General features: G+C 38.0%; 1 protein-coding gene across 29 annotated transcripts in view; it reads right to left on the minus strand.

The window, feature by feature from the left end:
• The window catches only part of DLG2 (discs large MAGUK scaffold protein 2), a 982,417-nt gene that overhangs the window by 11,522 nt on the left and 951,989 nt on the right, over nucleotides 1-18,906 (minus strand). For 16 of the 29 annotated variants that reach the window (XM_039718578.1, XM_039718592.1, XM_039718586.1 and 13 more), the window contains 4 exons: nucleotides 13,999-14,098; nucleotides 10,268-10,309; nucleotides 1,567-1,617; nucleotides 707-808 (listed from right to left, as the gene is read on the minus strand). In XM_039718578.1, coding sequence (XP_039574512.1) covers nucleotides 707-808; nucleotides 1,567-1,617; nucleotides 10,268-10,309; nucleotides 13,999-14,098 — 295 coding nt within the window. Of the gene's footprint in view, nucleotides 1-706; nucleotides 809-1,566; nucleotides 1,618-10,267; nucleotides 10,310-13,056; nucleotides 13,103-13,998; nucleotides 14,099-18,906 lie in introns of all 29 variants that reach the window. The other 13 variants (XM_039718601.1, XM_039718598.1, XM_039718587.1 and 10 more) reach the window with 3 other exon arrangements.

An 18,906-nucleotide genomic window follows, 5' to 3' on the forward strand; every position in this document is an offset into this window, starting at 1 on the left:
TTTTTAATGGAGCAATGCCAATAAAGCTGTGTTTTTGTAGTAATACCTTGTGATGTTTACCTCCATCAATACAGATGAAAATAAAATTAGGGTTTACCAGAATTCCACCTTTTCCAGCAGAATCACACACAAACCTCAAATATAAAATGCATTTCATATTTTAAATTTAATGTTATTACGGTGATAAAATGAATTGTGATCTCATCAACTCAATTTAGCCTTATTTATAAGCCTGATTCTGTTCTCATCTCTAGTAGTTTTAAGTTAGTGTACTGCCAGAGACAACCATTTAAAATGAAGTATGACTGCAATTAGGCCCTCAAATAAACAGCAAGCTCTAACTGTCCAAGATATAAACACTCTGTTTAATTCAGGGTCTAACATTGCTTTCTGATTCAACAGTCTATATCTCACACAAATCACAGATAATTCTGTATATTCATTGGTGGATGCTGTGCAATTAAGTTGAAACATTTTACCAGAATTTCAAACTTTTTAGAATTTTTTCCCAGACATCCACAACCTTTTAATTTTTTTAAAAAAATTATTAATTCTTTTTGCCTTTTCTGTCTGATGAAAAAATGACTTTTGAGAAACACAGCTATGCATGGTTCATGGATGCTGCTTTTGTAGAAATTTACTTAATGTGTAGCACCAAGGGATACAATTCACTCAGCTGCAGAACTATTAGTGGAATCATACTTACGTGGTACACATGACCCAAACTTATCAGGGAACTCAGATATCAAATCATCGTTGATCCGATCTTTCATAGGACCCAGAATAATAACTGGCCTGGTGTAATTAACTGAAAAACAAAAGGATCACATTTTCATGGTCTTACCACAATAATAAATAAATGCACCCAAATATCACTAACCAGAGTTTTTGTCTTTGTGTATGAAGTGAGAATTTAGGTGCACATTTTATTGATGAATATTTTATTTCTTGACATGAAAAAAGGGAATAAATGAGTACCACTGCAGAGCTCTGTGATAGTCCATGCACAAGTCAAATGACTGTGTAGAAGCATAGTTATATTTGCTATGACTCAACAAGGCCACTCCCAAATGCTTGCAGATGGACTCTTCCATGAGGTAGGGAAAGGCTATTGTAGCCCTTTTTTCACCTCAAGTTATATGAGTGCATCCTCCATTACACCAGATGGATGTGCTCCCATTTTAAGTTGCCTTTCCATATGTTTGTCTACCCTGGACAGTGGCACACATCACATGAGAAGCAAAATAGTAAAGGCTTTTTATGTGACAATATCGCAATAAATCTAGAAAACCTACATCAATATTTTGTAAACTGATTAAATTTTTGTACTGGTAAAGTCCATGAGAACGTACTGGGGAGAAGAGTCCTGGGAATGTTAACAAGCGGTGACTTCCAAGGAATACCATAACATCAGGGGTTTTTTCATATAAAAATAGACTGAATGTCCAAGAAAAGGAAGCCACAGTGCATCTGGGACTGGCAGAGCAAGGCTTACCGCTCCACTGGCCCCCAAACTCTGACATGAAAAACATAAGGAAGAGTGATAGAAAAGAAGATGAAACTTACTTTCCTGTCTTGTGACAGGTTCATAAGAAAGGATGCAGTCCTCTTGGCCTCCTGGTGAGAGAAGAAAGAGAAGCGATTGAAGCTGATGAGTAACATGTCAGGTACTTAAGTTTGATAAAATGCTTCACATAGAGACAGACCAGATTCAAACTTCTATCTTGATAAGCCTCTCACCTGAACCATTCCAACTCCATTTTAACTTTCAGGTATGGACACAGTTTTTTTCTTCCCCACCCTCCCCTTCCAAATGTTTCAATTCTATTTACTGAAGTTGGAGTTTTTTATTGACGGGCAACATACCTTTATTTGTGATTTGATACAAGGCTGTTTATAAAGACTGTACACCAATTTGAGATGCAATACTTTGCCTATTAAGGTCCTAACATGTTGCTGCAGAGTAAATCAACAGGGTACCTAGACAAAACAATTTTTATGTACAGAATAGATATATATTTTGGTTGATTGTCCTTCAGTGCATAGCTTCCAAGTCCAGTGCATTCACAGCCTAACATTTAGCTGTGAGCTATTTTCTGATCCTTATCCTTTCCCTGGACACAAACCACAGACTCAATGGTTGGGGCTAAAAGGGACTTTCAGCTTCTGGACATCACCTAGTCCAATCCCCCTGCTAAAGCACCTAGAACAGGTTGTACAGGATCATGTCTAGGCAGGTTTTGAATTTCTTCAGTGAAGGTCTCACAGCATCATATTGTATATATTTGTCCTCCCTATGCCCTTTTAGGACAGTGCTGTTTCCTCATGGTGATATTTAGGGGACTAAAGCAGAGAAATTTGCCATGAGAAACAAGTGACACTATATGGACCATGACTTGGGTGAAGGTGTGCAATCCCGATGCATTGCTGTCCTCCCATCCAAGGGAATGAAAGAGAACAGGGAGAAGGATTCTTCACCTAAAGCATGAATAATTCCTGCTCATTTCTCTTTCTGGGTCACTGTCACATACTTGGTACCACATAAGAGCTCTGGCAGGCTCTAAATACATATTAGCAAATTTTAAAATGATGACTTTGTTTTTGCTCAGTTCAGGGTTAGTCTCTGAGAAGATCCACAGGTGGGTGGAACTGACAGGACCAACTCCTGCCTAGCAATGGTGCTGAAGCAGTAAAGGAGAGAACTAATCTTTAATAAAAGGAAGAGATTAGAAAGCATTTGAAGATAAGGCCATATAACATATGAGGAATGTGGACAAGGGATTTTCTTTTCTGTTTGCAAATGTTTGATATTGTAATCACTTTTCCTTGGCTTTTTGCAAAGTTGGAAACCTAGAATTATTATTACGCTAGGTTTTATGTATCACATGTATTGGTTTCCCTTAAGGTTCTCAGTAAATTTTAGAGGTGATGTAGAACTCAGGACGTCTCACTTCTCTGGAGATGAAAAAATCCACTCTCTAGGGTGGACTAGGATCCTCCTGCACTGTGTGTCCTCTACTCTACAGAAGCCAAGGTTATATTTTTCAACTCCCTGAGAAAGTCAGAGTGGGCAATGAAGCCATCACACACCAGCCTAATGGAGAGAAGCCTGTCTTAATACCGTCTTAAATTTGATATTTTTTTCAACAGCAAACAGATCCACAGCAGGCATTTCATTTCACTAATTTCAGAAACCTGAGGCTTGAGTGTTTATACTTTTTGTCCAGTCTCTGGAAGACACGTTCCCATACTAAAGCTTTTGGTACATCCACACTCTGTGTAGGGTATGGGCTAGGGAGAAAAATAAACCTGTTTTACAGATATCTTGTGCATCTGTGGACAGGTTAAAGGCAAAGAAAAGTTCTCCAGCCCACTCAAAATGTGCTGAAGTTTAAGCAATTGGAAAGTATTGCAGTAAGTATGGAGAAAGTATTTGAGGGTGACTGTGATATACTAGAACTTAAAAACAAACATCTTCCTGAAGTAAGGATCTTCATCTCTCAGTTCCAGACTCAACATGGGAGCGTGACTGTGGGGAAAAGCTGCACCATTTCCACTATTTTTCTTTTCTGGAAAAAGGACTAAGGAAGCTTAAATTTCTAAGTGAATAAAATCCTGCCAGGTACAGTCCAGACAAAATCCTGTAGGTCCTCAGAGGTGTTTTGCATGTTAACTACAGCAGATGGTACTCTTTAATGATCTCCACTCAGTCAGTACTGCAAGCAGTCCATAAAGTATTAAGTATAATGGAGAGTTCTAGAGTCAATCAATAATCAGGCTGCTATAACCTTGTGATGGCTTTGAGGTGTAAGACACAGTGTGAAATCTATCAGGACACAGGCACTTATCATTTGCCTAAGCCTCATTTAACACCCACGTTAACAGCTTAATTAGCACAGGTTAGCTGTATTGATCTGGAAAATCTTCGTGACATTTAACAGATAGAACAAAAAGAGAAAAAGAAAAAGACCTCTCTGTAGGATTTTGGTATGTTCCCCTGTTCTTCAGTAAAATCCCATCAAGTCAAAAAGAGAAGAAAATAAATAAAATAAGGGAATGGAAGACAAAAAAGGGGAAAGTTTCCTAAATGTAATACACTTATGGGTAAAATTATTGGAGAACTTGCACTTTCTCTGGGCCACTCCTGCTTCCCTTTGCTCTTGGTCTGCCTCTTGTTGTTTTCTCATGCTTAGGAACAGAAGAATAATCTGGAGTTTGTTGTAACTCATAACCTCTATAAATGGGCAATGAGGTCCTGTACTGCCAGATAAATTTCATAAGGAGTATTAATTTAATCTTTTTAAGGGATTTGGTAGGGTTTCAGATGGGTAGCTCTGAAATGGAGTTAGTGTGATGCCTCTGTTTTTCCTTTAATGGCAGAGAGCCTGTGAAAGACTCAAAGCCAGTTTCATTGCAGACCTGGCAGGTATCAGGCATTTTTCATGTAACCCATAAAAAGGCCCCATTTCCTACTGCCATGCCAGAGCATCCAGGGCTTCCACAGGTCTGGTGTACCTGCACTCATTGTGTGGATAATGGGGTGGGAGAGCTGCTGTGAGCTGCCATGGGGCAGCCTCCATGTAAACACCCTCCCTAATCCAGCAACCTATGCAGTGGAAATACATAGACTTTGGCATCCTATTAATGCCTGTGAATGAAAAAATCTGAAAACATATCTAAGTAGATGAATTTTAAAAAAAGTAGTAGTAATGAAGACAGCTAGAAGTAATTTATGATTAAAAAAAATCAAAGAGAATTTTTGGGTTCATTAAAATGGTTGGACTACTGGTGGTGGTTACCACCAATACATGTGAAATTCTTGTAGATGAGCCAAATAATTTAATTTTCAAGCTATTGTCTGAATATTGTTGCTCACCTGAATTTAAAATCAAAGAAGGTTTGTTTTACTGCCACCATCCATTTAGGCTTTGGGATAATGTATGAATGACCTAAGATGTATTTGCAAGATCTTGGCAAAATCAATTTCTTGTTGTTTTTCTTTTGCACAGGCTGCACTGGACAATATCGCAGCCTCTGTTTGGTTCAAAATCCCCTTGCTGGGGGCCCTATTTATGTGAACACATGATTTTTGGGAATTTATTGATAGCTATGAAAGGCTGGAAATCCAATACATAAAATCATCATCAGTGGTCTGAGCATGAACCTAAGACTCAGAAATTGTTTATGGGCAAAGATCAATACAGCTGTGTGGGTATAAAATGAGACTTCAATACTTATGCCAGTTTGAGTATACCTGAATAATACAGTAATTCTGGGAGCCAATGCAAGTGTCCTTATTAATCAATAACCTATTGCAATAATCAAGACTCCTTTAACCTTGTTATGAATCTTCAAATCTCATTAGAAGCGTGACTTTCTGATTTGCTGACAGAACGTAGAAGTTTTTTTCTACCACTTTTCCTTATTTTTAACTTTTAGTTATGTATTGCCTCTCTAGGTAAGTAGTGCAATCACAACCAGTTATGCAATTAGACTAAACAGATGCGACAATGTGTGTGTAATTTTGATGACAGCTGTAAAAACCTTTACTGAACTATGTGTAAGAGTGTTACAACATATATGCAGGAGCGAGACTTGAAATTCATGCCCATTATGAAAATCATGTCTCACAAAATAAAAACTGATGAGTCTGTGGTAAAAAAATCTGTCCTTACAAGCTTGATTTGAAAAAGAAATCAGAACATTTTAAGTTACAGAGCTCAAAATAAACTTTGAATCATGGTTTGATTAACTGGTCCAGGGATAAGTAAAAATTGGCTGTATGTGTCCTTATCACAAAAAGAACAAATTTCTGCTAGACCAGGACTTTATACACCACTCTGCAAACTTGGATTTACTGCTGAGAGCAGGAACAAATAAACCAACATAGACCTCATAAGAGCGTGGCTGTGTGATTCAGCAGCAGCTGTGTAGCAACTCATCCCCTTCAGGATCTAGCCAGCATTTGTTCCTGGCCCCAAAACACTATTATTTATAAAGGGTTAGATTCTGCTCTCAAAGGTGTCTGTGGTTTGCCCTGGAATTAACAGAGCTGCAGGTTATCTGCTGGGAGAAAGAATATCTGTTGGCTACAGCCCTACTTTTTATAACAAACCAAGTGTTAATGGCACCAGCAGAAGAAATCTGGTTTACTTTTTCCAACTTCTTGTTGCTTAGAAATGGTCAAAGAATTTTCTCTTCAGACCACATTGGAGGACTTTCAATTATATTTTTGAAGTTAAAAAAAAAAATCTGGCTTCTTTTTTTTTTTTAACCCTGGAGATATAATCAATACTTCAGCTAAATATTTAAATTTTTAAGAAATGCATTTTTCTAAAAAATAATGAACACATCAGAATATTTCCTAGAAAAAGCCCAGTTAATTTGTGACCCCCCTCTATTCCTCACTGTCCAGGTCACAGCTTGGACTTTTCTCAGAATCCTTCAATATTGCTGGTTTGGAATGGTTCTAGGAATGATCAAGTAGTACAGGTTTTGACACTAGCTACTTTTCACTAAATGGTAATCACGAGAAGCAAAAGTTAGAGAAATATGTTAAAACAATTGCCAGAGACCCACTAGAAAAAATGCAGAACACCGCACTCTAGACTCCAACTGGCCTCTTTTTATAGGGATATATAAGGTCTGCAGGAGAACACCCTGCATTTGCCAGTCATTTCTTGCCCACACCTATTTTCTTTGTTCTGGCTAAGGTGTGAATTGATGATTTCATAGAATCATAGAAGCATAGAATCATTTAGGTTGGAAAAAACAAGTCCAACTCTGCCAAGTCACACTAAACCATGTCCCTGAGCATGTGACTTAAATCCCTCTAGGGATGGTGAATTAACCACATCCATGGGCAGCCTGCTCCAATGCCTGATATTTTCAGTGGAGAAATTCTGTCTGTTATCTAATCTGTATCCTCCCTGGTGCAACTCAAGGCCATTTCCTCGTCCTGTTGCTTGTTACTTGGGAAAAGAGACTAACTCCACCTCACTACAACCTCTTTTCATCTGCTCCTCATCAGACTTCTGCTCCAGACCTTTCCCCAGCTCCACTGCCCTTCACTGGACACGCTCCAGCCCCTCAGTGTTTTTTCTTGCAGTGAGGGGCCCTGAACTGAACACAGGATTTGAGGTAAGGCCTCACCAGTGCCAAGTACAGGGGACAATCACTGCCCTGTTCCTGCTGGCCACACCATTGTTGATCCAGGCCAGGATGTCACTGGCCTTCCTGGCCACCTGGGCACTGCTGGCTCATGTTCAGATGCTGCTGACCAGCACCTTCAGATCCTTTTCCACCAGGCAGCTTTACAGTCACTCTGCCCCCGCTTGCCACAGCTCAGAAAGCAGTGGGGCAGGCAACCCTTTTCTTCCTGCTGATTTTCTGGGGAAACAGAAAATTCAGGAGGCACAGGGACAGGGTCACAACCCCATGCACAGCCCTGGATTCCTCCAATGGTTTTCCATTTGCTCCCCATTAATTTTCCAGCTTTACTTTTTTTTTCTCTTCTGCATGTCACCAGTATGCTCTATGTCACCAGTGCAGAGATTGAGGACTAGATGAGTTTCCAAGTCAACAGACATGGTGTCATTGCAAAATAACTTGCAGTGCCTCACCTTGAACACACAGACTCTCCTCAATGTGACACTACATCACACTGAGAAACAGCTCTGCAACATGGCTGGGTCCAAATGGAGTTAATACAAACTTGGTTCTGTTGCAGTGGCTGATGCTGAGCTCCATTCCCAGCTACCCAGAGGCAAACAAGAATAGCAGAAATAGTAACTGCATGCTGACTTCTTCTGCCAGGAATGTTACCTTGGGCACTATTTTTTTTCCCCTTTCATTACGAATAAATAAAGCAGGAGGAATACTTTAGGAAATCTTCGAGGAATATGTCTGGTAATTATTCTTCCCACATCAGAGATGTTGATAAGCTTTTTACAGTGTAGCACCCTTTCTCAACAGTCCCACAAAGTGAGAACTGTAGTGAAAAGAGAACTTCCTTTGACAGGCCACATCTCTTTTATCTCCATCCCTCACTATTTGTTGACTTCACTCTCTGACCACCTCTCACTCTCATCTGATTTTTCTTGGTTCCTGACACATATTTTTTCTAGGGGAGATTTGCTGCGATGAGATGTGCGATGGGATATACTGTCAACACACCAGATCTCAGATCTCTTTGCCAGAAGATTCAAAGACTAATAAGCTGGACTCAGGAGGACTTTAATTCATCACAGGAGATATGCTGATGTACCATGGCCAGGTGGAAATTGAACACAGTCAGGTTAGACTTCAGGTGCCACCATGGCCATCTGAAACAATAATTTCCATGTGGGAACCACAGCTGCTAATTTGTCAAGGTCATGCCTTCAAACATGATGTTAGCACACACCAGTGAATCCTTAGCAAATTAAATCAGGCCCTTTGGTCACCAGGTTCTGACCAGGTTCTGTATTTTAAAGCCTCTTTCATTTGGAATAACATTAGATGGTCTTCCTCTGCTTCTTAATGGCATATCTATCCTGTAGGCAGAGAAGAAATCCCTGCCAACATCTTCTCCACCAGGCCGAAGTTTGAAATACCAGTAATGTGTGGGAAAATCCAGCCAACAGGATGCTGCTGGAGTGAGAGCAGAGCTTGTGCAGATGGAAACCACTCTAGAAGGAAGGTGACTGCCATGGACAGCTGTTGCTCTAGCACTACTTTTTGTTCCAAGTATATACCTTCCAGCTAAATTTTCCAAATTGTTTCGATTACCTTTCTTACACCTCAAAAAATACACTTTATTTTAAGCTATTACCCAGCCAGTGAAGGACTGGCTACCTGGCCTGTCTTATGTGCTTTTGTGGATATGCTCCAAATATTTTGCTGCAACTGGGCACTCCTATTAAGGCTGCTGTTTGGGACAGTTCATCAATCTACATTTTCCTCTGGGCTTTTACCTGAGCTCTCCCTGAAATATACAGGTCTGGATGAGATTTGACTTGTGCAAACTTTTGAAAATTTAACCCTTTGACTCATTTCTGATTGTAAAGTCAGTCAGGAGAAAAAGCATCTTGTATCTCAGTATAAATGTAATAAAAATAAAGTCTGCCTTTCGTCCCAAGTAGAGGGCACATTAACAATAAAACAGTTCAGAACTGGATCTTGGCAATTCAAGATTGCCTACCATTTTCTTGTGACTCTGGCAATTGCTTTCCAAGGAAACCTTTTCAGTACAAAAGAATACAAACTAATTTACCATTTCTGAATAGGATAAGGTTAGCTGTTTTGCTGAAACAAACCAGTGTTTATCAACAGAGCTCAACTGCTATGTGTTATATCAGGAGTAGTAAACATGAGCTATGATACCATTGATTACCTGAATGCATGTGGGTGCTTAGCACAAGTGCTGAGTGACTGGTGGAAAACTTGATTTGTTAAGCAAATGGCTTGTATAAATGAAACAATTGGGTGATCTAGCAAGCACTCTGTCATTTTAGTTAACTTTTATTACATTTCTAGTCATTTATTTAATGCCTTTTTTTTTTCTGTTTTTCAGAACATCCAAAAATATTGATATTTGTTAAATTTATGGGCATTACTAAGAATTACCCAGAACTACAATCTGCCACTTGGTTATATGATCACACGGAGTCTGTAAATCCCAGCAAATCAGGTTGCAGGGTTGGGACCCCCACCTACATGGTAGCAGTGACATTCAGTGGCAGTGCCTAAGCAGTGAAGGTCTATCTTACCTTTTTTTAAGACTGCAGTATGAATTAAGAAATCTGTACTGTCAAAACTTAAGGGCTCAATGAAATGTCTGGGACTGTTTTTTAGCCATCCATACAGGCATGCAGAAATGCAAGTAAAAATTGTGACCTTATAAAAAGGATGCCTCTTACGGATTTGACTATGGCTGTGCAGTAACTTTACTCTTAAAAGATCACCAAGAAACTTCCCCCCACCCCCACTGAAATGCACTTTTGTCACTAAATGGAATAATCCTGACTTGCATAGGCTATCCAAAGCCAGGTTTAGTTTTATGTCCCCAATACACCATAAGTAACAACCTTTCTCCCTTCTCTTATAAAGTTTGCCAGTTTTCTTTTATGGCTTTGTACTCAAGACATGGTCATAAATTTGAATTCCAAGCCATTTGCTCCAGTGATCTTTTTAACATTAACAAAAGAGTAGCAAGGAGAGAAACAAAATAAAAGAAACAAAACAAGCAATGCAAAATAAAAGGACTCTAATGAAAGCAGTAACTTACTGTAGCTACTTTCACTATCGCTGGCATTAGAAGAAACATGTTCTGCAAGAACAGTACAGCAAATTAAAGAACATAACCAAGCACCACAGAGCTGCAGAAACTTAAAAGAACTGCCACAGTCATGCAAAGGTAGTTATGCAGAGCAGAAATAAAAGCTGTGCAGTGACATCACCTGAAAATGCTCAGATATTTCACAGAGGTAAAATGAAAGCTTTCTCTCTTGTGGCATTTCAGAAAGAGACTGTATGTATTAACTACTGATATGTGCCACTTTTTGTGATAGACAGTAGATGACATCTCTGATAACTTCATTTCAAAGTATATTATGATCAACTCGGATCTCACTTGATGTCTCCAGCAATTTATTGAAATCCAAGTGTCTGCTCATATTCTGCACTATCAATGATGTGCATCATTAATTCATTTAAACTATTCCTGCTAAACTTCTAGCTTGTGAATGTCTTTAATCACTGTGCACTATCCCAAAGGATTGTGCAGAATGATTAACAGATTAACATGAAAGATATTTTTGATATAAAATATTGTAAATGTATCCAATCTATCCTGTCCAAAAAGGGGAAAAATTAAAGAAAACAAAGCCAAAGAAAAAACTAAGGAAAAAAAAGGGAAGAAGTCTTTTTCCAGAAATTGTCTAGCCTCAGGATTTGGAGGTTGAAAACCTTTAGCAGACCAGTCTGGATGGGTGAACATGAATATAAGAACTAGCATGATGGATCAGTCTTGTAGTTTGTCAAGCCAGGTGTCCTGTTTCTATTACCATATGATTGAAAATAATTCCAAAACTGTAGTCAGAAGACTATTTATGGACAGTAAGATCATGCTATATGCTCTCCAGGAGGTCTGCAGGACCACATTTAACAGTGTTTTTTCTGGTAGAAATGCTGATTACTTTGCACCTGAAAGATCATTTGGCAGTTGAAATTTTTCAGCTGGTCTAGGACATTTAGAAGCCAATGGTATAATGGCTGTACATCTGGGAGCACCCTGGGTTAATGAGAAAGACAGGAACAGTGCTGAAATTCCCTGCAAGGTGCTGCCTTTCCTCCATGTACCAATCACATGGCTTAGGATTCATAGATTGGGAATGATGGGACTACTGGAGCAGCAAAAATGAGAAGGAATATCTGATATAAGCAGCAATGGGAAACCTTGATCTTGGGCTTAGGAAGAAGCTTTTAAAAATTCAACTTAAATATTGAAGAAAACAGCATAATGACTTTCAGACATTTCATAGCAAGTTAACAAGGGTTATCTCAAAAATGATGTGCTATACAGCTGAACAACTTTATTTGAAAATAACAAATATCCTTTGTAGTAAGAACTGTCATTTATAAGCATGTCTGAGTTGAAAATTAACAAAATTTGGATTGGTGGGAATGTCTGGAGGTGTACCAGTAATTTAAAACTAGGTGCAATATTCATACAGGCATTACAGCCTATACAACACCTCAGTGTTACTTTGTTCCATATCAATTTGCAGAATTCAGGTAACTTTCAAATGGCTGGATGTTATGGAAGATTCTCTTTGTAAGGACACATATTCAGGAAGGTTATCAGATCTGAAGCATTTTACTTTTCTCTAGTAGGGAAGGATTTGCATTTGTTGCTAATGAGTTGCTATGACTTAAATGATCGCAGAATTGTTAAAATTCAGGTGGCAGTGACATTTGCTGTCTATCACTGACAAAGCCAGTCTTGCAGAACTGTTCTTCCTGGTACAAGAGATAAAGCTTTCATGTTTAAATTGTGAGCCACTGCATGGCATTAAGTTAAACCATTAAAATGTTCCTTCAACAATTCAGTCAGAAACAGAATAAGCTCCAAACTGTGTGCATGGATGTGCATTCCTGCAATTAAAAAGCACACACAAGACAGTAGGCAATGCAGCATTAACACACATTTTGCTCCAATTACTTGGTGCTTAAGAAAAGGAAAAACAACTGAGGAACAAGTAGCCAAATGCATGCAAGTGGCATTTTGTTTACATCATTTAGCTCTGAATACAGAATTTAATATAGCTATATATGTAGAAGTCAGCAGCAAATATTTCATTCTGTACAGTTTTTCTGGTTCACATTTTGAGGAAGAAAAATTGTTTCTGAGCAATTATCTGACACGTTATACACTCTGCAACACCAAGTCTTGAGACAGGATTGCTGCATCAGAAGAAAAATGATTAAGGTTTTGTGACGGAGAACAGGTTGCTAATGGTGAAAACTGGTCGAAAATTAGCTTTGGAGAATGCATGATCTTCTCTAGTCTGCAAATGACTTCTTCCATTAATAACAAATACTAATCTAAAAATTCAGCAAAGTAACAAACACTCCCATGCAAAAAGCTGAAAATGCAGAAGCAACAGCATGAACTAATTTTCTATTGATCTCCTCAGGATGTGATCATGTTAAAATGTTTAATTTTCCCTTTAGATGGAGAGGGAGGGGTTGTTGCTGAAACAGAACAGTCTAGGCAGCAAAACGCGTTCTAGGTATGCTACTCTACAGAACTGCCATGATGGGAACAATAATATACTGTCAGAAACAAAAGGTGTTATTACAAAAGAAGTGAAAGTGTCTGCTTGATACACTGTATGTTATTTAATACCGTCATGCAGAACAGAACGATTGAAACATTTGTAATGCATTCACAGCTGGGTAACAAATAAAACTCTATCTTGTGCATGCTAGGAGTGGAGGGTCCTCAGAGAAGAAACAGAAGCCAAAACAAAACAAAACAAAAAGGGTTTACAGTGACCATTCCTGGGAACTTACTCAGAGTCTTTGTTCCATAACCGTCGTCACCTAATCCGGGGATGTCCTGCACGGAAGTCCCCAGAGAGAGCAATGAGAAAGGAAGAACAGCCGCAGAAGAGGAAGGAAGAAGTCAGTGGAGTTGAAATGGATACTACCATGACTGACCATGTTGATTGAGCAATCTGGATCCCTGCCTTTTCTTTCTGAAATGAATTTAGACCCATATTCTATGGAAATTCAGCCAAAGAAAGAGGCAGTGACTGTGAAACGTGCCTTTTGGAGTTGTGAGGAAGAAGGAACAACCAGATAAATAAAGTTCCAGAAACTGTCCTCATTGGACAAATTTAGGACAGAATTGATAAGAAAATAAAAGGGAATATTTGGGCTTGGAACTAGCAAATATTTTTAATAATGCTGGTTCGTTATATAATTTAAGCAAGCAATAAATGCTTGTGGTTGTACACATTCCAAGAACCAGTTTAGTTCTTTAAGCTGTTAACATGGTTGCTTCCCTTAATTGTTAAACTTCCAGGGAAGTTGCCCATGGAAATCAACTTGGTGAAAGTCAAAGGCAAAAAAAAAGATTAGAATAGATATTTTAAAAACTAATTAGTTTAGTATTGTGAAAGAAATCACATTTGCCTTATTTTGAGCCAATTCTGATCTGGGAATATTTCTGAGCGACGACTTTGGATTTATGACAGGTGTCACAACAACTCTGAGGAGCTATATTTCCGCTTTCAAAAGTTAAGGTCACTGCTTTATTCTTCTGAAAATAGTATTTCCAGAGATGGAAGGAGAAGCTGGATCCAAACTGCAGTCAAACATTGGTCACAGTAGTAATACCTCTCCTGCCTGCCTATGACAGATATTTGCCTGGATGTGTGGGATACTGGCATCATGCGTGTCACCCATTTGTTGTGCTGCTGCATGTGACATCGTCTCCAAGAGGTTACTTACGTTCTGGATCACTTGTTTCCTGCTCACTCTGCTCCTTGCTCTTGTAGAATGGGAATTTTCGTGAAAAGATGAAGTTCTTTTTACGCTTGTCATTGAATGACTGTGAAGGAGAAAAGGCATGGGGCAAAAACAGGGACGTCTAATTGTTGTCACACTCATGCTGACAAAACAACTAGTTTGTAAAAGTGGAGAGAACTGTAGTGACTCAAATCAGCACAAACTAAGTGGCTGCAAAGAATCAGATGTGTGGTGAGGTCTGAAATTTGAAGGCAAAGCTCCTGAAGACTGGATCAATTGGACTCCAGAGGTCTGAAGTCACAATGTGCAGCTCCTTACTTGGAAACTGTAGTGTTTAGCTTGTTTGGATGAAGGGCTACAGATGGTTCAGCATGCTTTGAGATCAAGGCATCCATCTTTAATCACAGCAGACTGTGCATAGAATTAATTAACTGTCTGAAAAGAACAGGCTGTAATGTGGAAAGCAGAAGCCTTTGATTTGCTTATAGCGTGTGAATTCAGCCCTGCGTCAATTAATATTAAAAATTCTTTACGGGTAGGCGCTGTTGATTTTATAATGTCTTATTTGGCCTCTTTATTGACAACTTCTTACGTGTGTTTTAATGCTTCTTTCGGGCATAATGAAAAAAACCCCAACTTTGTTTTATTTTATAGATGTGTATTTACATAGGATTCTCTGGATATACTTTTAGTTCTAAATGATTTAGAAATGGAATTCTGCTGATAAGCAGGATTTCATTGCATGATGATCAACATATTTTGCTGTTATTCTTCAAATCAGAAATTAATATAGAAGAAATTGGTGTTGCTTGCATGATAAAACCTTTGACTTCATAAACATTTTCAAGGACTTACAGGACTATCCTGTGTAAAAACAGGATTTGCCTGCTTGGGACACTTATTTCAGACACTAAATAAGGAAACAGGGCCCCTGCAGAATGAACTGAAAGAAGGTGGCAGTCTTGAGGGCACACAGAGCTGCAGACTTTGTGTCTGAAGTGATCTGTGCTGTCAGTCAGACAATGACCTATAATGTCTTTTACACTGAACATAGACAGAGGACTCTGCAAGTGATGACCTTCAAGACAGCAGAGACCTTCTTAAATAGTTTAAAGGACCAATCTCATGTGCTTGGCATTGCTCAAATTGAATATAACCAGTATTTGGCTCCACTTCTGCCACGGAATATATTTTGAGTCTTAGAACACAACTTCTTTCCTTATATTTTGAAATAATGAAATAAAATGTGGTTTAAAATATGTATTTCTGAAAGATGGATACTGAAAGTCTGTTCAAATAGTTGCATACTCATGTCACGAAAGTTTCATACCACTTTTACATTTCAAGCATATTTAAAGTTTAGTAACTGAAAACAAAGAAAAAATGCACATGTAGAATAAATGATCCATGAAAATCTCTCAGAGTATGTAAACATTCAATGTGAAATTAAAGTGGAGGTCATGCACAAATAATCCAGACAGCATGCAAATTCAAAACAAAGCAAAGAAAGCCAGAAGAATTAAAAAAAAAAGCACATGAAGGATTAAAGTAATCTATGGATGAAAGGAGGACTGACATGCACATTACATCACTTTAATGACCTAATGGACATAATTAAATTAAAATGTGTTTTCTGTGACAATTTCTTTTACTTTTCCAAAGAAAGGAATGTAGCATGTTCAATTTCTGTTTGTGAAAATGTTGTTTGTCATGATTTATCTGAATTTGACATAGTAATGCAATTGGCATTACACACTTTAAAAGGGAAAAAAATATATACAAACAATAACACCTCAAAAAGCAAGGGAATTTAAAAATTATAAACAGCACTTTGGAATTCAAGTGAATATTATCAAATTAATAAATAAATATGCTGTGTTTCAGAGAAAATATATGAGAAATAACACTTGTATACATTGCTTCAATTTTTTCCCCAACAGTCTAGAGCAAAAACTTCAGAAAGTACATTTTCACCAGAAAAGCATATATTTTCACATTTAAGCATAATCTAACAGTGTACATCAAATTAGACCAATATTTTATACTGTTGTATAAACTTTTTCTCCTTTTTCTGTTTCAAGTACTGGGTTGCCTTTTTAATAAGATATTGTTCCACTTCAATTTGGATAATCAAAATCTGGCAATTCACAGCAGATGATATCATGTGCGACTATGTCACTGTATTCACACCAGTAAAAAGCTCCCTTCCTAAAATATGGCTGATCTAGTTATATTAATATCCATAACCAAATATGTTTATGCATGTGATAATATTTCTATAGATTAATCAATGTGTATATTCACGTTAATGACCATATACACTAGCATGGTGTAGTCAGAGGGCTTATATTTAAAATAACAAAGAAACTGTAAAATACTATAAAACATTAAAGTGGGTCTGACTCTGCAAACTTAGAGAAATAGTTAGTCCTTAGTATTAACTGAATGAGCTTACCAAGTGTTTATTTTCTTAAATTAAGTGCATGTTTCTTCACAAGGAATCAAAGACAAAAGCCTTGATTTTGGTTTTGTATGCAATAGAAATGGTATTAAAATCAGGCTGATGGGCTCACCTTTAGGATATGAAATCGTGCTGACAACCCCATAAAAGCTTCTTAGAGATATCATGATCTATATGATTTATATCTCTAATGCATAGAGACAAGGGGCTTAGCAAAGCAAGAAGAGAGAGACTCACACAGAATAAAAACATATTTCTATTGCACACATCATGTTAATTCCAGATTTTGCTCTGTTGGTGGAAGAGTAGAGACCAACACTGACTGTGTATTCTCTTTTTTGAGAAAGGACCACGTGTATGAGGATCTGTGGCAAGGTTAAACTCCAAAACTCAGATGTATATTTGAGAAATTTTATTTCACTACAATGGAAACTTTGGACCTGTCAAATACTCTGGAGCCACAGGCTCCATATGCTTCTGGAAAGCTGTGAAATAGATGTAGAATAAATAAGACAGAGGTATTTGCCTACATCTCTCCACCTGATACAAAAGTCTCATGCAACTGGAATTGTGATAGCAAGCTTAGCCTGATTCATTTATGCAGGCAGAGTTTCTAAAAGTCAGTGGAAAAAGTGCCTGAAAATGGATTCCTTGTAAGTTGCAGGTTTTTTGCCATGATAATGTAAAAACCTGTAATGGCAAATAACTCAGGCATTTGAGTTGCAGTGAAAAACCTGTACAAGAGATTACTTGTATGTGTCACTGCCATCACACAGATCACCATAATCTAGGCAGTGGCAGTAGGAGGCACTTTAAACAGACAAGTGCCTAAGACTAAAAGGCAAATGAAATTTACAAGTTGTTTGACAACAGAACAGGGACATCATTCACAGCCCTTGATCTGTGATGGAAGAGTCTCTTCTCAGAAAAAAAAAAAGGGGAGGACAGTGTTCACTCATGCCCCAAATCCTTGTTTGATACTTCTTAAGCATAGACTGTGTTTTGAAGAAGCCAAGGAAAATAATTGTGATGTGCATGGTGCACTGTTGCTTGACCAAGTACCCCCAGATGTCCCCGGTTATGTAAGCCTGGCTTACATACACCAACCTTCCCTGGTTGTGACAGACATTAAACCGCTGGGTGCTTCTGCTTCTCAAGAACCCACTCGGGTACTTTTTTGTGTCAACATCAGTTTTGTATTCTAAATGTTTTTGCCTAGGCTCAGCAGCCATAAATATCTTACTCATCAGCTAATAGGGTAGAGTTTTTTAAAGGAAATTTTCATGTAACATTAAATAACAATCCAATTTCAAAATTTTCTTTGTAGTGGTAAACACAACAAAAACCAGTAATTTGATAGTTGCACCATACTGCAATAGGCAACTATATCGTTGTTTACTTTGAGCTTCTTCCCACATTTTTTTCCTAGTGTAGCTGATCCAACTCCTACTATTTAGTGCAGATGTGCTCTTGGCACAGGTTGTCCTCTTTAGGCTCTGCAGAAGATGCTAATATGTTGGGGAAAGATTTTTTATAGTGCTCTAACAGATCTATTTTTTCAAAGCAAATAAACTCCCAACTGCTTCAGGAATTCTTTCTTTTGCCATTTCATTCAACAAATGCTAATCCTCAGTCATGAGTGGGGAACCAGTGTACAGGGACCACCTGAGAGGAAGCTGTTCCAGAGCACTGGCTGTGAAATTCTTTTTTACAGTGTGTAGATGGATTTCATATACCATCTAATTTTAGGCAGGTTTGAGCTATGCTTTAACCTAGTTTTTATGTTATATGATTATGTATGTCAGTTTTGTTCTCAGATTGGTCTAGCAGTGTATATGAGAAATTAATTTTACTGCTTCTCATCTGCAATGTGGTTTTCTTATTCTTCTTATTTAATACCTGATTGTGGCCTAAGCTAAATGAAAATCCCTCATGTACTCACCCTTCTACAAAAATCTACACAATTTATTATCAACATTATGTCTCTGCAATCTTTTTCTCTATATTTAACCGACACTTCTTGTATGAGGGAGATTAATTTACTCATTTGAACACTGACTTTAATAACAGATTGGATATTCAAACACTGTTAAATCCCTACATTTAAATATTTTAATTTTATAGCTCTCTATAATATATATTTTAAATCTCTCCCATCATACCAAAAATTTGCACTGGCACTAGAAAGAAAATTTTTGGACTGTAACATGTACTCAGTGTTATTTCTCCTTGGAAGCATATGTATCACTTTGCTGGTTTTATAATGGGCTTTTTCTCCTGGCAATCCTGAGCCATGATGAATTTGAAATCTCAGGTTAAATGACCTGACCAAGTCTAGAGGATTGCCAGTGCTATTGAGCCATTCTTGCTTTCCTGATGTAACCCCAAACTTGGCCATGGCCTGGGCTCACACACAGAAAGCAGCTCAT

Source organism: Passer montanus, unplaced genomic scaffold, assembly GCF_014805655.1.
Source record: "Passer montanus isolate IOZ18808 unplaced genomic scaffold, ASM1480565v1 scaffold4, whole genome shotgun sequence".
NCBI classification, from domain to species: domain Eukaryota; kingdom Metazoa; phylum Chordata; class Aves; order Passeriformes; family Passeridae; genus Passer; species Passer montanus.